Source organism: Oncorhynchus mykiss, chromosome 5 (genome assembly GCF_057628025.1).
Source record: "Oncorhynchus mykiss isolate SJ-2025 chromosome 5, ASM5762802v1, whole genome shotgun sequence".
NCBI classification, from domain to species: domain Eukaryota; kingdom Metazoa; phylum Chordata; class Actinopteri; order Salmoniformes; family Salmonidae; genus Oncorhynchus; species Oncorhynchus mykiss.
In genome coordinates this window covers 49,307,555-49,324,114 of record NC_143026.1, presented here as the reverse complement: position 1 = coordinate 49,324,114, position 16,560 = coordinate 49,307,555, and the positions used below count along the sequence as shown (strand labels likewise).

The 16,560-nt window shown below is 41.0% G+C and overlaps 1 protein-coding gene across 5 annotated transcripts in view; it reads left to right on the top strand.

The window, feature by feature from the left end:
• The window catches only part of LOC110523989 (calmodulin-regulated spectrin-associated protein 1-B), a 117,318-nt gene that overhangs the window by 94,011 nt on the left and 6,747 nt on the right, over positions 1-16,560 (top strand). For 3 of the 5 annotated variants that reach the window (XM_021603234.3, XM_021603236.3, XM_090235097.1), the window contains 3 exons: positions 5,185-5,247; positions 13,985-14,075; positions 14,182-14,297. In XM_021603234.3, coding sequence (XP_021458909.3) covers positions 5,185-5,247; positions 13,985-14,075; positions 14,182-14,297 — 270 coding nt within the window. The remainder of the gene's footprint in view (positions 1-5,184; positions 5,248-13,984; positions 14,076-14,181; positions 14,298-16,560) is intronic. The other 2 variants (XM_021603235.3, XM_090235096.1) reach the window with 1 other exon arrangement.

The window sequence follows — 16,560 nt, the reverse complement described above, 5'->3', positions numbered from 1 at the left end:
TGCACATCCCCAATTTTATTTTGTAGTTAGCTCCTTAGCTAAAGTGCCATTATGACTAAGGTAGTTAGTACAGCGTTTAGTCAACTAAGCAAGAACCCTTTTTTGTCCACACATGCTTTGATCTCCGCAACGGAAGTAGTAGGCGCGAGTACCCTGACGACTCACACTAAATTATTCCGCAGCTCTGTCATTCACTTCAAGGAACTAACATCCGTGGGCGTGGCGTAGCGTTTGGCCGGATCAAGGAGTCTAGGTAGCCAGGTAAAGGCGAGAGCGCACTGACAGGCAAAAGGAAACGTGTTGCGGTAGTTCAGTGCGCTTCGCTGCGTGCATGGAAATGGACATGGCAGAGACATCTGTTGTGCTAATACCTTCCTTCACATAAAGTTTTGTTAGGCCTGCTAATCTTTAACAGTCTATGTTAATTAATCAGTTATTGATCTGTCCTCTTGACATACAGTGCCTTCAGAAGTATTTACACACATTGACTTTTTCCAAATGCTATGTTACAGCCGAATTTAAAATTGATTAAATTGAGATTTTGTCACTGATCTACACACAACACCCCATAATGGCAAAGCGAAAACAGGTTTTTAGAAATGTTTGCAAAAATACATTTACATAAGTATTCAGATCCTTTGCTATGAGACTCGAAATTGAGCTCAGGTGCATCCTGTTTCCATTTATCATCCTTGAGACGTTTCTACAACTTGATTGGAGTCCACCTGTGGTAAATTCTATTCATTGGACATGATTTGGAAAGGCACACACCTGTCTATAAAAGGTCCCACAGTTGACAATGCATGTCGCAGCAAAATCCAAGCCATGAGGTCGAAGGAATTGTCCATAGAGCGCCGTGACAGGATTGTGTCGGGGCACAGATCTGGGGAATGGTACCAAAAAATGTCTGCAGCATTGAAGATCCCTAAGAACACAATGGCCTCAATCATTCTTAAATGGAAGAATTTTAGAACCACCAGGACTCTTCCTAGAGCTGGCCGCCTGGCCAAACCGAGCAATCAGGGGAGAAGTGCCTTGGTCAGGGAGGTGACCAAGAACCCGATGGTCATTCTGACAGAGCTCCAGAGTTATTCTGTGGAGATGGGAGAACCTTCCAGAAGGACAACCATCTCTGCAGCACTCCACCAATCAGGCCTTTATGGTTGAGTAGCCAAACGGAAGCCACTCCTCAGTCACAGGCACATGACAGCCCGCTTGAAGTTTGCCAAAAGGCACCTAGTACAGAGAGATCCTTGATGAAAACCTCAGACCGGGGCGAAGGTTCACCTTCCAACAGGACAGCAACCCTAAACATACACACGACAACGTAGGAGTGGATTCGGGACAAGTCTTTGAATGTACTTGAGTTGCCCAGACTTGAACCCGATCGAACATCTCAAATCAAATGTTATTTGTCACACACATTTTTTGCAGATGTTATTGCGGGTGAAGCGAAATGGAGAGACCTGAAAATAGCTGTGCAGCGACACTCCCCATCCAACCTGACAGTACTTGAGAGGTTCTGCAGAGAAGAACGGGAGAATCTCCCCGAATACAGGTGTGCCAAGCTTGTAGCGTCATACCTAAGAATCAAGGCTTTAATCGCTGCCAAAGGTGCTTCAACAAAGTACTGAGTAAAGGGTCTGAATACTTATGTATTTCCGTTTTTTATTTTTAACAAATATGAAAAAAAAAAAACTTTTCCTTTGTCATTATGGGGTATATTGTGTGTACATTAAGGGGGGAAAACAATTTAATACATTTTAGAATAAGGCTGTAACGTTACAAAATGTGGACAAAGTCAAGGGGTCTGAATACTTTCTGTATGCACTGTACTTTCAGGAGTAAAGATGTGCTTACGCATTCACATAATAATGCAGTAATAGTGTTTAACATGATTTTTAAATGATTACCACATCTCTGTACCCCATACAATACATACAATTATCTGTAAGTTACCTCAATCGAGCAGTGAATTTCAAGCACAGATTCAAACACAAAAACCAGGGAGGTTTTCCAATGGTTTGCAAAGAAGACCAACTATTGGTAGATATAACTATTGGGATATTCAATGTCTGATAGGTTAAAAAAAACAATCAGCATGGTGCAGTTATTAATTACTCTACAAAGATACAGGCGCCCTTCCTAACGGGATTTCACCAGAGTTTAATGGCTGTGATGGGAGATAATTGAGGATGGATCATTGTAGTTACTCCACAATACGAACATAAATTACAGAATGAAAACAAGTAAGCCTGTACAAAAAAAAATATTCCAAAACATGCACAAAATAAAAATATTCCAAAACATGTACCTGTTTTCAATAAGGCACTTGAAGTACTACTGCAAAGAAATGTGGCGAAGACATTCACTTTTTGTCCTGAATACAAACCGTTATGTTTGGGGCAAATCTAATACAACACATTACTGAATACCACTCTATATATTGTCAGCATGTTGGTGGCTGCATCATGTTATGGGTATGCTTGTCATCGGCAAGGACTCGTTTTTTAGGGTAAAAATAAGCAAAATAGAGCTAAGCACAGGCTAAATCCTAGAGGAAAACTAGGTTCAGTCTGCTTCCACCAGACACTGGGGAGACACATTCACCTTTCAGCATGACAATTACCTAAAACACAAGGCCAAATATACACTGCAGTTGCTTACCAAGACAATATTGAATGTTCCGGAGTGACCTAGTTACATGTTTGACTTAAATCAGTTTGAAAATGTAGGGCAAGACTTGAAAATGCTTGTCAACAACCAACTTGACAGAGCTTGAATAATATGTTAAAGAATAATGAGAAATATTTTACAATCTAGGTGTGAAAGCTCTTAAAGACATGCATAGAAAAGACTCACAGCTGTAATTGCTGCGAACGGTGATTCTAACATGCATTGTCTCAGGGGGTTGAATAATTATCTAATCAAGATGTTATTTTCCATTAATAAAAAATAAAAATCTTTCACTTTGACAGAGTATTTTGTGCTGTAGAGGATAAGTTCATTGACAACAAAAAATGACAAATCCATTTTAATTCCATTTTGTAACTTTCTGAAGGCTCTGTAGCAGTATGATTCTAACAGTAGTCTGCTATTGGTGTGGTCATGTCAAAAGTCCTTCCTCCCAATTAAGTTTCTAAGTGAAAATTGCCAGAACTATCTGAGATGTCCAAAATATGGCCTGTTGTGGAATCGCCCAGTAGGAAATGCCTTTGTCATTGGGATGTCGGCAGATTGAATTTAGATGGTACCTAAGATTGCGGGGAGAGCACCAGATGTTGGCTAGCTAACTGCTAGGTATTTTTGACAAACTTTTGTAGCTAATGGCAACATTGCCTCGGTCTAAAGTAAATTTGACTACATCATAATGATGACAAAGTTGTTTCGTACTAATTATTTGCCTACTTTAGCAATGCCATCGTATTTCCAAGCTACTATACTGTAATTTAGACACTAAACAACCATTAGCCCCTGTTGAGAATGATTGGGCACCACTTGACTTTCGGGAGTCACTATTGCTGAGAACGTCTTGAACATTCATAACAATAGCCTACTAATTCCAGGGTTTTTCTTTATTTTTACTATAAAATCATTGTAGAATAGTGAAGACATCAAAACTATTAAATAACACATGGAATCATGTAGTAAGCAAAAAAGTGTTAATCAAATTTGAGTTTCTTCAAAGTAGCCACTTTGCCTTGATGACAGCTTTGCACGCTCTTGGTATTCTCTCAACCAGCTTCATGGAGGTAGTCACCTGTAATGCATTTCAATTAACATGTGTGCCTTGCTAATTTGTGGAATTCCTTCCCTTCTTAATGCGTTTGAGCCAATCAGTTGTGTAGGGGTGGTATACAGAAGATGGCCCTATTTGGTAAAAGACCAAGTCCATATTATGGCAAGAACACATCAAATAAGCAAAGAGAAACAGTCCATCCTTACTTTAAGACATGAAGGTCAGTAAATCCGGAAAATGGCAAGAACTTTGAACGTTTCTTCAAGTGCAGTCACAAAAACATCCAGCGCTATGATGAAACTGGCTCTCATGAGGACCGCCACAGGAAAGGAAGACCCAGAGTTACCTCTGCTGTAGAGGATAAGTTCATTAGTTACCAGCCTCAGAAATTGCAGCCCAAATAAATGCTTCACAGAGTTCAAGTAACAGACACATCTCAACATCAACTGTTCAGAGGAGACTGCGGGAATCAGGACTTCATGGTCGAATTGCTGCAAAGAAACCACTACTAAAGGACCCCAATAATAAGAGGAGACTTGCTTGGGCCGGTGACTTGTTTGATACGTTTCATGTACACATTTTATTAGAATATTTATGAAATGCACATTGTTATATTTGGTGTAACCCTCTCATCCGGCTCGAATTTGACTCTCACGATATTACCTTAGAATATCTCAACAGCATGGGATATTAGGTGAGAAGGACATCTCCAATAAGAATCCCTATTGTAAACTCACTAGAGTGATGACAACTAGGGTATTAACTTCCGATAGAATGATTATAGATCCTTATTATTATATAAGGATACGCTTTCCCATGCATTAAAATGAAACAGAAATAGTAAATGACTCCATCAATGCAACAGACATAAGGTTCAAGATGGATATTATCACATTTTCAATGTACCACATCAAAATAAATGAAAATAATAAACCCCAATGTTTTTTCACAACCCATGTCCAAATTACTGGCAAGCTATGCAAAATATATGCATTAACGACATTACAGTTCAGGAGCAATTCGATCACCTTTTAAATCTAATACCAATTAATTAAAACAAATCATCTCTATACTTGGTTTTAACCAGGGTATTACATTGGTGACACTTTTTTTCCCTCAACTCCAACCCCATTTGATGCATGGAATGGATGTGGGTGGAGCTATTTCTACATAAGGGTGCAAAAAAAATGTGTTTAAGTATGTTACAATATATTTCCATTTTCTTTAACACTTTTTTTGGTTACTACATTATTCCATATGTGTTTCAGAGTTTTGATGTCTTCACTATTATTCTACATATGAGTAGGTGTCCAAACATTTGACTGGTACTGTAGGTGCATCCCATGAATACCACAATGTGTTGTGTGTGTGTTTGTATTCTTTGTTTAGCTTTCCTGTGTGTGTATTGTCTGTTTAGCCCTCGCGTGTGTGTTTTTGTCACCCAGGTTATTCTCTGAGAGCATCCATGTTGATGAGAGCCCAGGGATCAGCAGCAGGCAGTAGGGGAGGTGAAACATCTAATCTCATCTGCATGACCACCTGACCTCATAACATCATACCATACCTCATATGGTATGGTATGATGGTTTTTCCTGGTCAGGTCATGTCGGGAAAGAAGTTCCAAGCCCAACCCACAACCCCTTCAGAAAGTCTGATCATGTGGACCACTAGCCCCTTTCCCCCTAAGCAGATGTGAGAGAATTGCATAGATTTGTGTACTGTGATTGGCTTACTTTGCCCACTTATAGGATCGGGGGAATTTTCTCTCCATCTCTCTCTCTCTCTCTCTTTCGGTATCTCTCTTACTCTCTCTCTCGTGGCATGCCATGAGGGTAAGAACCTGATTGTGCCTGGCTGAGCAAGCAGAGAGCAATGCCTGAGTTTGCAATGAAACATTTTAAAAGGTTTGCATATCAGTCCACTGCTAATGTGACATCACACTGTGCCTGCTGCGTTGTGCCTTCCTGGCTTGTGTAAGCATGGGTTAGGGTTGGGCGATATTACAATAGCATCGTCTATCAACGATGATTGACAGCCATTGACCATGGTTACAACATTGATATGTAACAGATGATGGTTTAGCCTATTGGAACTTGACTGGCGCTGCGCAGTACAAAAACGTATCACAATGCTCAGCAGGGACCCAAGGGACATTCCGAGTAATTTGCATATTGCTATATCCTTTTTTTAATAAATGTGATTTATAGCCTACAGAACCCAAGAGAGGAATGTAGACCAGACGGAGCAGAGAATTCCACCAAAGCAGCACAAAATGTCTAGTCAGAAAATATTGTTTATCCTCTCTCTGCCTAAACCAATTTTTCCATCTCAAAAAGTGATTTGAATAGTCTAAAAACGTAAGGTAGCCAGAGGACTAATAATGATTGAACAAGCAATATCAATAGCCTACAGAAAAATCCAACGACAAGCTTAGTCAAGTTTAAGTTTATTAAGTAATAAATTATCTATGCGGGTCAGGAAAATCCCTCAATGCGAGGTTGAGAAGCAAATGGCCAAATTGTCCTACAAAGCCTATCATAAAAGCTTTAAGACAAGTTAAAGTTATGAACAGTAGCGTATTTCCCAAATATTCAAGCTTTTAAAGAATAAAAATAATGAAAGAATATAGCCTAGGCATAGGCAATTTTTTATGAGGCAAATAAACAATTATTTTCCAGTCGTGAAGACTGCTTCCTTCCAGCCCATGATGTAGGCCTATAACCTCTTGGGGCTAGGGGACAGTCGTGTCCCACTTGGGCAAAAAAAACAGGGAAAATGCAATGCAGCAATTTTTTTACAAATGATATGAAATCAAACTTTCATTAAATCACACATGTAAGATACTCAATTAAAGCTACACTCGTTGTAAATCCAGCAATTTTAAAAAGGCTTTTCGGCGAAAGCATAAGAAGCTATTATCTGATGATACCACAATGTCAACAAAGAGAGTAGCATATTTCAAACGCAGAAATAAAATATACAACATGCATTACCTTTGACGAGCTTCTTTTGTTGGCACTCCAATATGTCCCATAAACATCACAATTGGTCCTTTTATTCGATTAATTCCGTCCATATATATCCAAATGTCAATTTATTTGACGCGCTTGATCCATAAATAACAGCTTCCAAAAAACGCAACGTCACTACAAGATATTTCAAAAGTTGCCTATAAACTTTGCCAAAATATTTCAAACTACTTTTGTAATACAACTTTAGGTATTTTTAAACGTTAATTATCGATCAAATTGTAGACGGGGCAATCTGTTTTCAATACAGGAAGAAAACAAACCATGCTCCTTTTCACGTCTTGCGCAACGCTCAACCGTGTTACCCAGTTCCTAGATGGCCTTCTTCTTCATTGCACAAATGAATAACCTCAACCAAATTCCAAAGACTGGTGACATCCAGTGGAAGCGGTAGGAACTGAAAACAGGAACAGACAGAGGCCAAAAAAAATAATATTCTGAACAGTTAGTCCTCGGGGTTTTGCCTGCTACATAAGTTCTGTTTTACTCACAGACATGATTCAAACAGTTTTAGAAACGTCAGTGTTTTCTATCCAAATATACTAATAATATGCATATCTTATATTCCTGGCATGAGTAGAAGGAAGTTGAAATTGGGCACGCTATTTATCCAAAAGTGAAAATGCTGCCCCCTATACCTAAAGAGGCAGCCCGCTCCTCATCACAGACCTGTTATGCTTCTCAACCAGAAAGGAATATTAGAAAATATTTGCCATTGCCTTCACTTAGCCTCTGCCCAAGTATTCAACAACATGATATTTTGTCATGATTTGTCCACTTGAGTTCGATTCCGCATTATAGCCCAACTGTCGTTTTTGGGGGAAGGGTGGCCAATAGGGGCAAGAGCATCATATACAATGATATTTTATGTGTACATAATCACAATAGAACAGGTTGACATCACCTAACCATTTGGGGTGAGGGTGTGAGTGTGAGCAGGGTTGGGTAGTTTACTTTCTAAATGTAATCCGTTACTAATTACATGTCCAAACTTGTAATCAGTAACGTAACTTTTGGATTACCCAAACTCAGTAACTTAATCTGATTACATTCAGTTACTTTTAGATTACTTTCCCCTTAAGAGGGATGTATGTTAGTAATTGTATGTTAACAATTGAACAACATCTATTGCAGGATAAATCAATGTTAAAGTTTACATAGCTGGCCATACATGGATGTTTAATTTTACTTTATGGGTTGGTTATGTAGGCTTATTCTAACCCATCTCTTTCTACTACATATAATAACACGATTCAATTTTATCATTACATTAATATATATAATTTATAAATCCAAAAATGGATGTAGCAACTACAGATTGCCCCTTTTTTAAGTCTATCAAAAGTGTGCGAGTTTGAGCATGTGTCAATTAGGGCTATGGATTTTTTAAAATGTATTATTTCTTACACTGTTACCCCAGGAAATCTTAAGTGTTATTACATACAGCCGGGAGGAACTATTGGATATAAGAGCAACGTCAACTTACCAACAATAAGACCAGGAATACGACTTTCCCGAAGCGGATTCTCTGTTTGGTCTACCACCCAGGACAATGAATCGGACCCCAGCAGGCGACCCAAAACGACGGCGTCGCAGACGGAGCGGTCTTCTGGTCAGGCTCCATAGACGGGCTCATCGCCCACCGCTCCCGAGTATAATACTCGCCAATGTCCAGTCTCTTGACAACAAGGTAGACGAAATCCAAGCAAGGGTTTCCTTCCAGAGAGACATCAGAGATTGTAACATTCTGTTTCACGAAACATGGCTCACTTGGGATACATTAGAGTCTGTACAGCCACCTGGTTTCTTCGCACATCGCGCCGACAGAAACAAACATCTCTCTGGTAAGAAGGCGGGGGTGTATGCCTTATGATTAACGAGTCGTGGTGTGATCATAACAACATACAGGAACTCAAGTCCTTTTGTTCACCTAACCTAGAATTCCTTTCAATCAAATACCGACAGCATTATCTACCAAGAGAATTCTCTTTGATTATAATCACAGCAGTGTATATCCCCCCACCAAACAGACACCTCGATGGCCCTGAAAAAAAAATATTTGACACTATATAAACTGGAAACCACATCCTGTGGCTGCATTTATTGTAGCTGGGGATTTTAACAACGCTAATCTGAAAACAAGGCTCCCTAAATTCTATCAGCATATCGAATGTGCGACCTGGGCTGGCAAAATTCTGGATTATTGTTACTCTAACTTCTGCGACGCATATAAAGCCCCCCTTCGCCCTCCTTTCGGCAAATCTGACCACGACTCCATTTTGTTGCTCCCAGCCTAAAGACAGAAACTAAAATGGGAAACGCCCGTGCTCTGGTCTGTTCAACGCTGGTCCAACCAATCTGATTCCACTCTTCAAGATTGCTTCGATCACATGGACTGGGATATGTTCCGGATAGCGTCGAACAACGACATTGATGTATACGCTGATTCGGTGAGCGAGTTTATTAGCAAGTGCATCTGTGAAGTTCTACCCACGGCAACTATTAAAACCTTCCCCAACCAGAAACCGTAAATTGATGGCAGCATTCGTGCTAAACTGAAAGCGCGGACCACTGCTTTTAATCAGGGCAAGGCGACCGGAAACATGACCGAATACAAAAAGTGTAGCTATTCCCTCCACAAGGCAATCAAACAAGCTAAGCGTCAGAGACAAGGTAGAGTCGCAATTCAACGGCTCAGACACGGGAGGTATGTGGCAGGGTCTACAGTCAATCACGGACTACGAAAAGAAAACCAGACCAGTCGCGAACCCCGAGGTCTTGCTCCCAGACAAACTAAACAACTTATTTGCTCGCTTTGAGGACAATACAGTGCCACCGACACAGCCCGCTACCAAAACCTGCGGGGTCACTGCAGCCAACGTGAGTAAAACATTTAAACATGCTAACCCTCGCAAGGCTGCCAGCCCCGGCGGCATTCCTAGCCGCTTCCTTAGAGCATGCTCAGACTAGCTGGCTGGTGTGTTTACGGACATATTCAATCAATCCCTATCCCAGTCTGCTGTTCCCACATGCTTCAAGAGGGCCACCATTGTTCCTGTTCCCAAGAAAGCTAGGGTAACTGAGCTAAACGACTATTGCCCCGTAGCACTCACTTCCGTCATCATGAAGTGCTTTGAGAGACTAGTCAAGGATCATGTCACCTCCACCCTAGCTGACACCCTAGACCCGCCCCAATAGGTCCACAGACGACGCAATCGCAAGCACACTGCACACTGCCCTAACCCATCTGGACAAAAGGATCTGCGGGTCCTGGACTTGCTGATGGGCCGCCCCCCAGGTGGTGAGGGTAGGAAACAACATCTCCACCCCGCTGATCCTCAACACTGGGGCCCCACAAGGGTGCGTTCTCAGCCCTCCTGTACTCCCTGTTCACCCATGACTGTGTGGCCATGCACGCCTCCAACTCATTCATTAAGTTTGCAGACGACACTACAGTGGTAGGCTTGATTACCAACAACAACGAGACAGCCTACAGGGAGGAGGTGAGGGCCCTCACAGTGTGGTGTCAGGAAAATAACCTCACACTCAACGTCAACAAAACAAAGGAGATGATCCTGGACTTCAGGAAACAGCAGAGGGAGCACCCCCATATCCACATCGACGGGACAGTAGTGGAGAAAGTGAAAAGTTTTAAGTTCCTCTGTGTTCACATCACAGACAAACTGAGATGGTCCACCCACACAGACTGTGTGATGAAGCCACAACAGCGCATCTTCAACCTCAGGAGGCTGAAGAAATTTGACTTGTCACCAAAAACACACAAACTTTTACAGATGCACAATCGAGAGCATCCTGTCGGGCTGTATCACCGCCTGGTACGGCAACTGCTCCGCCCACAACCGTAAGGTTCTCCAGAGGGTAGCGAGTTCTGCACAACGCATCACCGGGGGCAAACTACCTGCCCTCCAGGACCTCTACACCACCCGATGTCACAGGAAGGCCAAAAAGATCATCAAGGACGACAACAACCCGAGCCACTGCATGTTCACCCGCTATCATCCAGAAGGCGAGGTCAGTACAGGTGCATCAAATCTGGGACCGAGAGCCTGAAAAACAGCTTATATCTCAAGGCCATCAGACTGTTAAACAGCCACCACTAACATTGAGTGGCTGCTGCCAACATACTGACTCAAATCTCTAGCCACTTTTAACAATAATAATTGGATGTAATAAATGTATCACTAGTCACTTTAAACAACGCCACTTATTTAATGTTTACATACCCTACATTACTCATATGTATAAACTGTACTCTATACCATCTACTGCATCTTGCCTATGCCGTTCGGCCATCGCTCACCCATAAATGTATATGTACATATTCTTATTCATTCCTTTACACTTGTGTGTGCTGTAGTGTCTTTGGCTATGCCGGATTAAGTGATATGACATGCTATTCTATAAAATAATTTCTCCGTAATTAATATAATCTGATTGAGCTAATCATATAAATGTAATTAACTAGAGAGTCGGGCACCACTAAATAATATTTATAGAGCTGTTATCTTCCGAATAAACTCTTAAAGACCTAGTAATATTTTACATCAATAGCAGTCAATATCAATCCTCATCTTAATTCAGACTCATCTGAAAGTTGTAAATTCTTGGTTATCTGCACGAACCCTGGCTAACAATTTGAATCAGCAGTACAAAATTGGGTTTAATTATTTATTTACTAAATACCTAACTAATCACACAGAATTACACATACTTAAATCATAACTTGATTACAAATTATGTCATAAACGAAAACGTCCCTAGCGGGCGGAACAGATATGACAGCTTGTTACACAAAGGAAAACGGCTGGGTTTGAGTGAAAGAGCGGGAAGACTGAGGGACACAGGGAGAAGCTGTGCTATCGTAAATACAGTATCTGATGCATTCTAAATTACTTGTTATTATTTGGAAAAGGAAAATGCAATAAATATGTACTCTGAGCTGTGCTCCGGTAGGTTGGTGGTAGATGGAAGGCTGTGTTGCCAAACCGAATCCTTTGAAGAATGTCTCTGGTTGTCAATTGGATACGTTGTAGTAATGTGATAGATGGAATACTCTGTCTGTTCCTTCCTAACCCTTGTTGCATCTGCTGTTGCTAACTCAACGGCTAGGAGGTATCACTTCTGTAGTGAATAAGAGTTCAAAATTCATACCATTCGCAACCAAGCTCACGCTGATGTTGGCTTCGTTCTGTAGTTATTATCTGAACCATACTGACATTGGACCGTCGTCCTCACATCATCGGAACAGGAAGTTGTATTGTCTTCAAAGGCTTATATAGGAAGGGAGAGGAGGGCGTGTTTGAAAAGACATATAGCCCATGTCCCTTCACAGGGGCGGGCCACTGATTGAGCAGCCCTATCTTATGAAAACCCACATCTCACATTTTAGAAGCTAAAATCAAATTTCATCCCATCACGAATCATCTAATATTCAAACATTTAAATGTAACAACAATTCCATGTGAATCCGATAACTCTGATGTGTAGACTTTCCACTGTAGAGTTTGTCATCTTATCATTGATGAGAATGTCTCAGATACCAACCGAACTGACATCATATTCATTAAGTACCACCATGTTCAATTGTTCGGATTACCACAATACAGTTCATTTCCCCCCACCTACTGATGTTCCCAGAATCTCTATGTTAACCAAGGGTTTTTCAAATGTAACCTCAGTAGGGTAGAGAGAGGGAAAAAAGGGGGGAAGAGGTATTTATGACTGTCATAAACCTACCCCCCAGGCCAACGTCATGACAGTGTATAAGGTAGTTTTTGTGAAATTGTTAGATATTACTGCATGGTCGGAACTAGAAGCACAAGCATTTCGCTACACTCGTATTAACATCTTCTAACCATGTGTATGTGACCAATAAAATTTGATTTGGATCTTGGTCTTTTTTAAGTTCGATTGAGCAATAAAAGCCCCACTTTTATTCCACAGGCTGTGATCCGCACAATTCAGCTGTTGCAATAGCGCATTTTTTAATGGCTGTCTAATGGTTTCAAAAACAATGATTGATAGGCAGCTTAAACTTCTTGAATTCAACCATTTTTGGTTTCAAATGTACTTTTAGATATGTGAACAGCCATCCAGAACAACCACAATACGTAAGGCGCAAATAGTTAAATGAGAGAGCAGCGGTATGATTGACATCAATGCGCTATGTAGATATAAATAATAAGTGATATCCGTATCGCTGTAGACTACACCACTGCTGTCATCCTTACCTCCAAGCGTTTATTCAAGTTGGATAATCTTTGGATGCCGACAGCAGTCGCCCTTTGGAAGACATAGCTTAGACTGTAACCTACAAAAGCCTATTCCTGCTCTTTTCCTGGGATCCATCAAACACATTTGGTGTGTCATCATAGTGGTCTCTGACTAATGGTCAGACTCGCTCAGGTGGAACAAACTTAAACTTGCGCCTTTTTTCAATGCTGATTTGAATGTCATTGACAAAAAAGAGAAGTGTCAAAGTTTTTTTGCACCAAAATCCTTTCTGAATTCAAAAGTAATCCTACAAGTAATCATCTAGTTTTTCAAAAGTATCTGTAATCTGATTACAATATTTTAGCTTGTAACAGATTACAGTTACCGTTTTTTTTAAAAATCCTTTGTAACAGATTACATGTAATCTGTTACACCCCAACCATGGGTGTCAGTGATTGTCAAGAATTGGGAAAGGTTTGTATTAGTTTGCTAATAATTAAATACATGTACTCTAAATTTACAAATGCATCTATTGAGCAGATTACGTTATAACCACTAACCAAGTTACAGAAGACATTTTGATTGTTAGAAGTATGTCAAGTGCAGTGAAAATATGTTCAGTTTGGTTTTCAGCTGTGTATCAGAACAAACAGTAATTGGAACGACTAGCATACGACAAATATTTAGTTTTACAATAGTTTTACATGAACATGCCAGTACTTCAGTACCAAAACATGTTTGCGTACTCGAGCAGACAACCTTTATTAGGGATGGGCATTTGAAAGAATATCTTCCTATGCTGCTTGTATGTGGATGGTTAATGAATACCAGTGAAATGACTGTTCAGTGTCTGTTTTTATTTGGTGCACACAGACATAGTGTTTTTACAATAATAATAATATATGCCATGAAGCAGACATTTTTATCCAAAGCGACTTCTTGTTCTATGGTATTGATTAACTCTTGTCTCGTTGACTTCCAGAGGACATTCTCCACTGTTTCCAATCAGGCTCCACTCTCTCCTTGGCCACCGAGACAGAGAGTGTCACTTTTGGAGGAGCCAAACCACAGAGGTGTGTGTGTGCGCGCGTATGTGCAGGGTTGGGTGCGTGTGGTTGTTAGTGTGAGTATGTGTCAGACAGACACCCTGTTAACTGTGTGTGTGTGTGTGTGTTCCAGGCGTGGGTCGGTGGAGTCGTTCCCTCTTCTAAGAATGAACTCCAGTAGGAACATGGAGAGAGACTGGGAGAACGGCTCTACAGCGTCCTCCATCACATCTACAGTAGAGTACAATGGTGAGTATTAAACATGCACCCACACACACCTGAGTACAATGGTGAGTAGGTGTGTGAATGTTTTAAATGTAAACAAAATTGGGATCCTAACAAAAAGAAAAGAAAATCACAACATTTTAATCACATTGTAGCTGGGCTTGATTACTCTTCACTAATGATGCGAGTGTGTCTTCACTCTGTTGCGTGTGGAATATTGTAGCCTATTCATTGATGATAGGCCCTGCTATACTAAAGTTCCAAGACATTGCAAGCCAAGAAATTGCGAAATACAGCATTCCATTGCGAGATACAGCTTTTGATTGCAGATAGATAGGCCTTGTGCAAAGTTCTGACTGTCTCTGCCTGGTGACCAACATGCCCATACTGTGCGACTCCCCACTCTCTCCGTCCCTCGCTAGCTCGCTATAAAAGATGCAAGTGTTTGTGTTCTCGGAAGTACAGCAACTAATCAGTCTCCTCTGTTCAAAATACTGAAACTTTTATTTTAACATGGGAGACCTATTGAGACATAGGACTCTTTTCCAAATGCACCCTGTATATTACAACATAAATATACGCAACCGTTCAAAAGTTTGGGGTCACTTAGAAATGACCTTCTTTTTGAAAGAAAAGCACATTTTTTGTGCATTAAAATAATATCAAATTGATCAGAAATACAGTGTAGACATTGTTAATGTTGTAAATGACATTAATGACTATTGTAGCTGGAAACGGCTAATTCTTAATGGAATATCTACAGAAGCCCATTTATCAGCAACCATCACTCCTGTGATCCAAAGACACGTTGTGTGAGCTAATCCAAGTTTATAATTTTTGAAAGGCTAATTGATCATTAGAAAACCCTTTCGCAATTGTTAGCACAGCTGAACAACTTTTTCTTTGCAACTCTGCCTAGAAGGCCAGCATCCCGGAGTCGCCTCTTCACTGTTGAAGTTGAAGTTGGTGTTTTTCATCTGTTCTAACATAATTGCAAAAGGGTTTTCTAATGATCAATTAGACTTTATCATTTTAAAACTTGGATTAGCTAACACAATGTGCCATTGAAACACAGGAGTGATAATCGTCTATGTAGATATTACATTAGAAATCTTCCATTTCCAGCTGCAATAGTAATTTACAACATTAATGTCTACACTGTATTTCTGATAAATTTGATTTATTTTAATGGACAAAAAATGTGCTTTTCTTTCAAAAACGAGGACATTTCTAAGTGACCCAAAACTTTTGAATGATACTATACACATATACACATACATACAGTCATGGCCAAATGTTTTGAGAATGACACAAATATTAATTTCCACAAAGTTTGCTGCTTCAGTGTCTTTAGATATTTTGTCAGATGTTACTATGGAATACTGAAGTATAATTACAAGCATTTCATAAGTGTCAAAGGCTTTTATTGACAATTACATTAAGTTTATGCATAGAGTCAATATTTGCAGTGTTGACCCTTCTTTTTCAAGACCTCTGCATTCCGCCCTGGCATGCTGTCAATTAACTTCTGGCCCACATGATGGCCCACTGATGGCAGCCCATTCTTGCATAATCAATGCTTGGAGTTTGTCAGAATGTGTGGGATTTTGTTTGTCCACCCGCCTCTTGAGGATAGACCAAAAGTTCTCAATGGAACAAAGGTCTGGGCCCAAAATATCGATGTTTTGTTCCCCGAGCCACTTAGTTATCACTTTTGCCTTATGGCAAGGTGCTCCATCATGCTGGAAAAGGCATTGTTCGTCACCAAACTGTTCCTGGATGGTTGGGAGAAGTTGCTCTCGGAGGATGTGTTGGTACTATTCTTTATTCATGGCTGTGTTCTTAGGCAAAATTGTGAGTGAGCCCACTCCCTTGGCTGAGAAGCAACCCCAGGGCCTCCCGGGTGGCGCAGTGGTTAAGGGCGCTGTACTGTAGCGCCAGCTGTGCCACCAGAGACTCTGGGTTCGCCCCCAGGCTCTGTCGTAACCGGCCGCGACCGGGAGATCCGTGGGGCGACGCACAATTGGCCTAGCGTCTTCCGGGTTAGGGAGGGTTTGGCCGGTAGGGAAATCCTTGTCTCATCGCGCACCAGCGACTCCTGTCGCGGGCCGGGCGCAGTGCGCTCTAACCAAGGTTGACAGGTGCACGGTGTTTCCTCCATTGGTGCTGCTGGCTTCCGGGTTGGATGGTGCTGTGTTAAGAAGCAGTGCGTCTTGGTTGGGTTGTGTATCGGAGGACGATACATTCCCGAGCCCGTACGGGAGTTGTAGCGATGATACAAGATAGT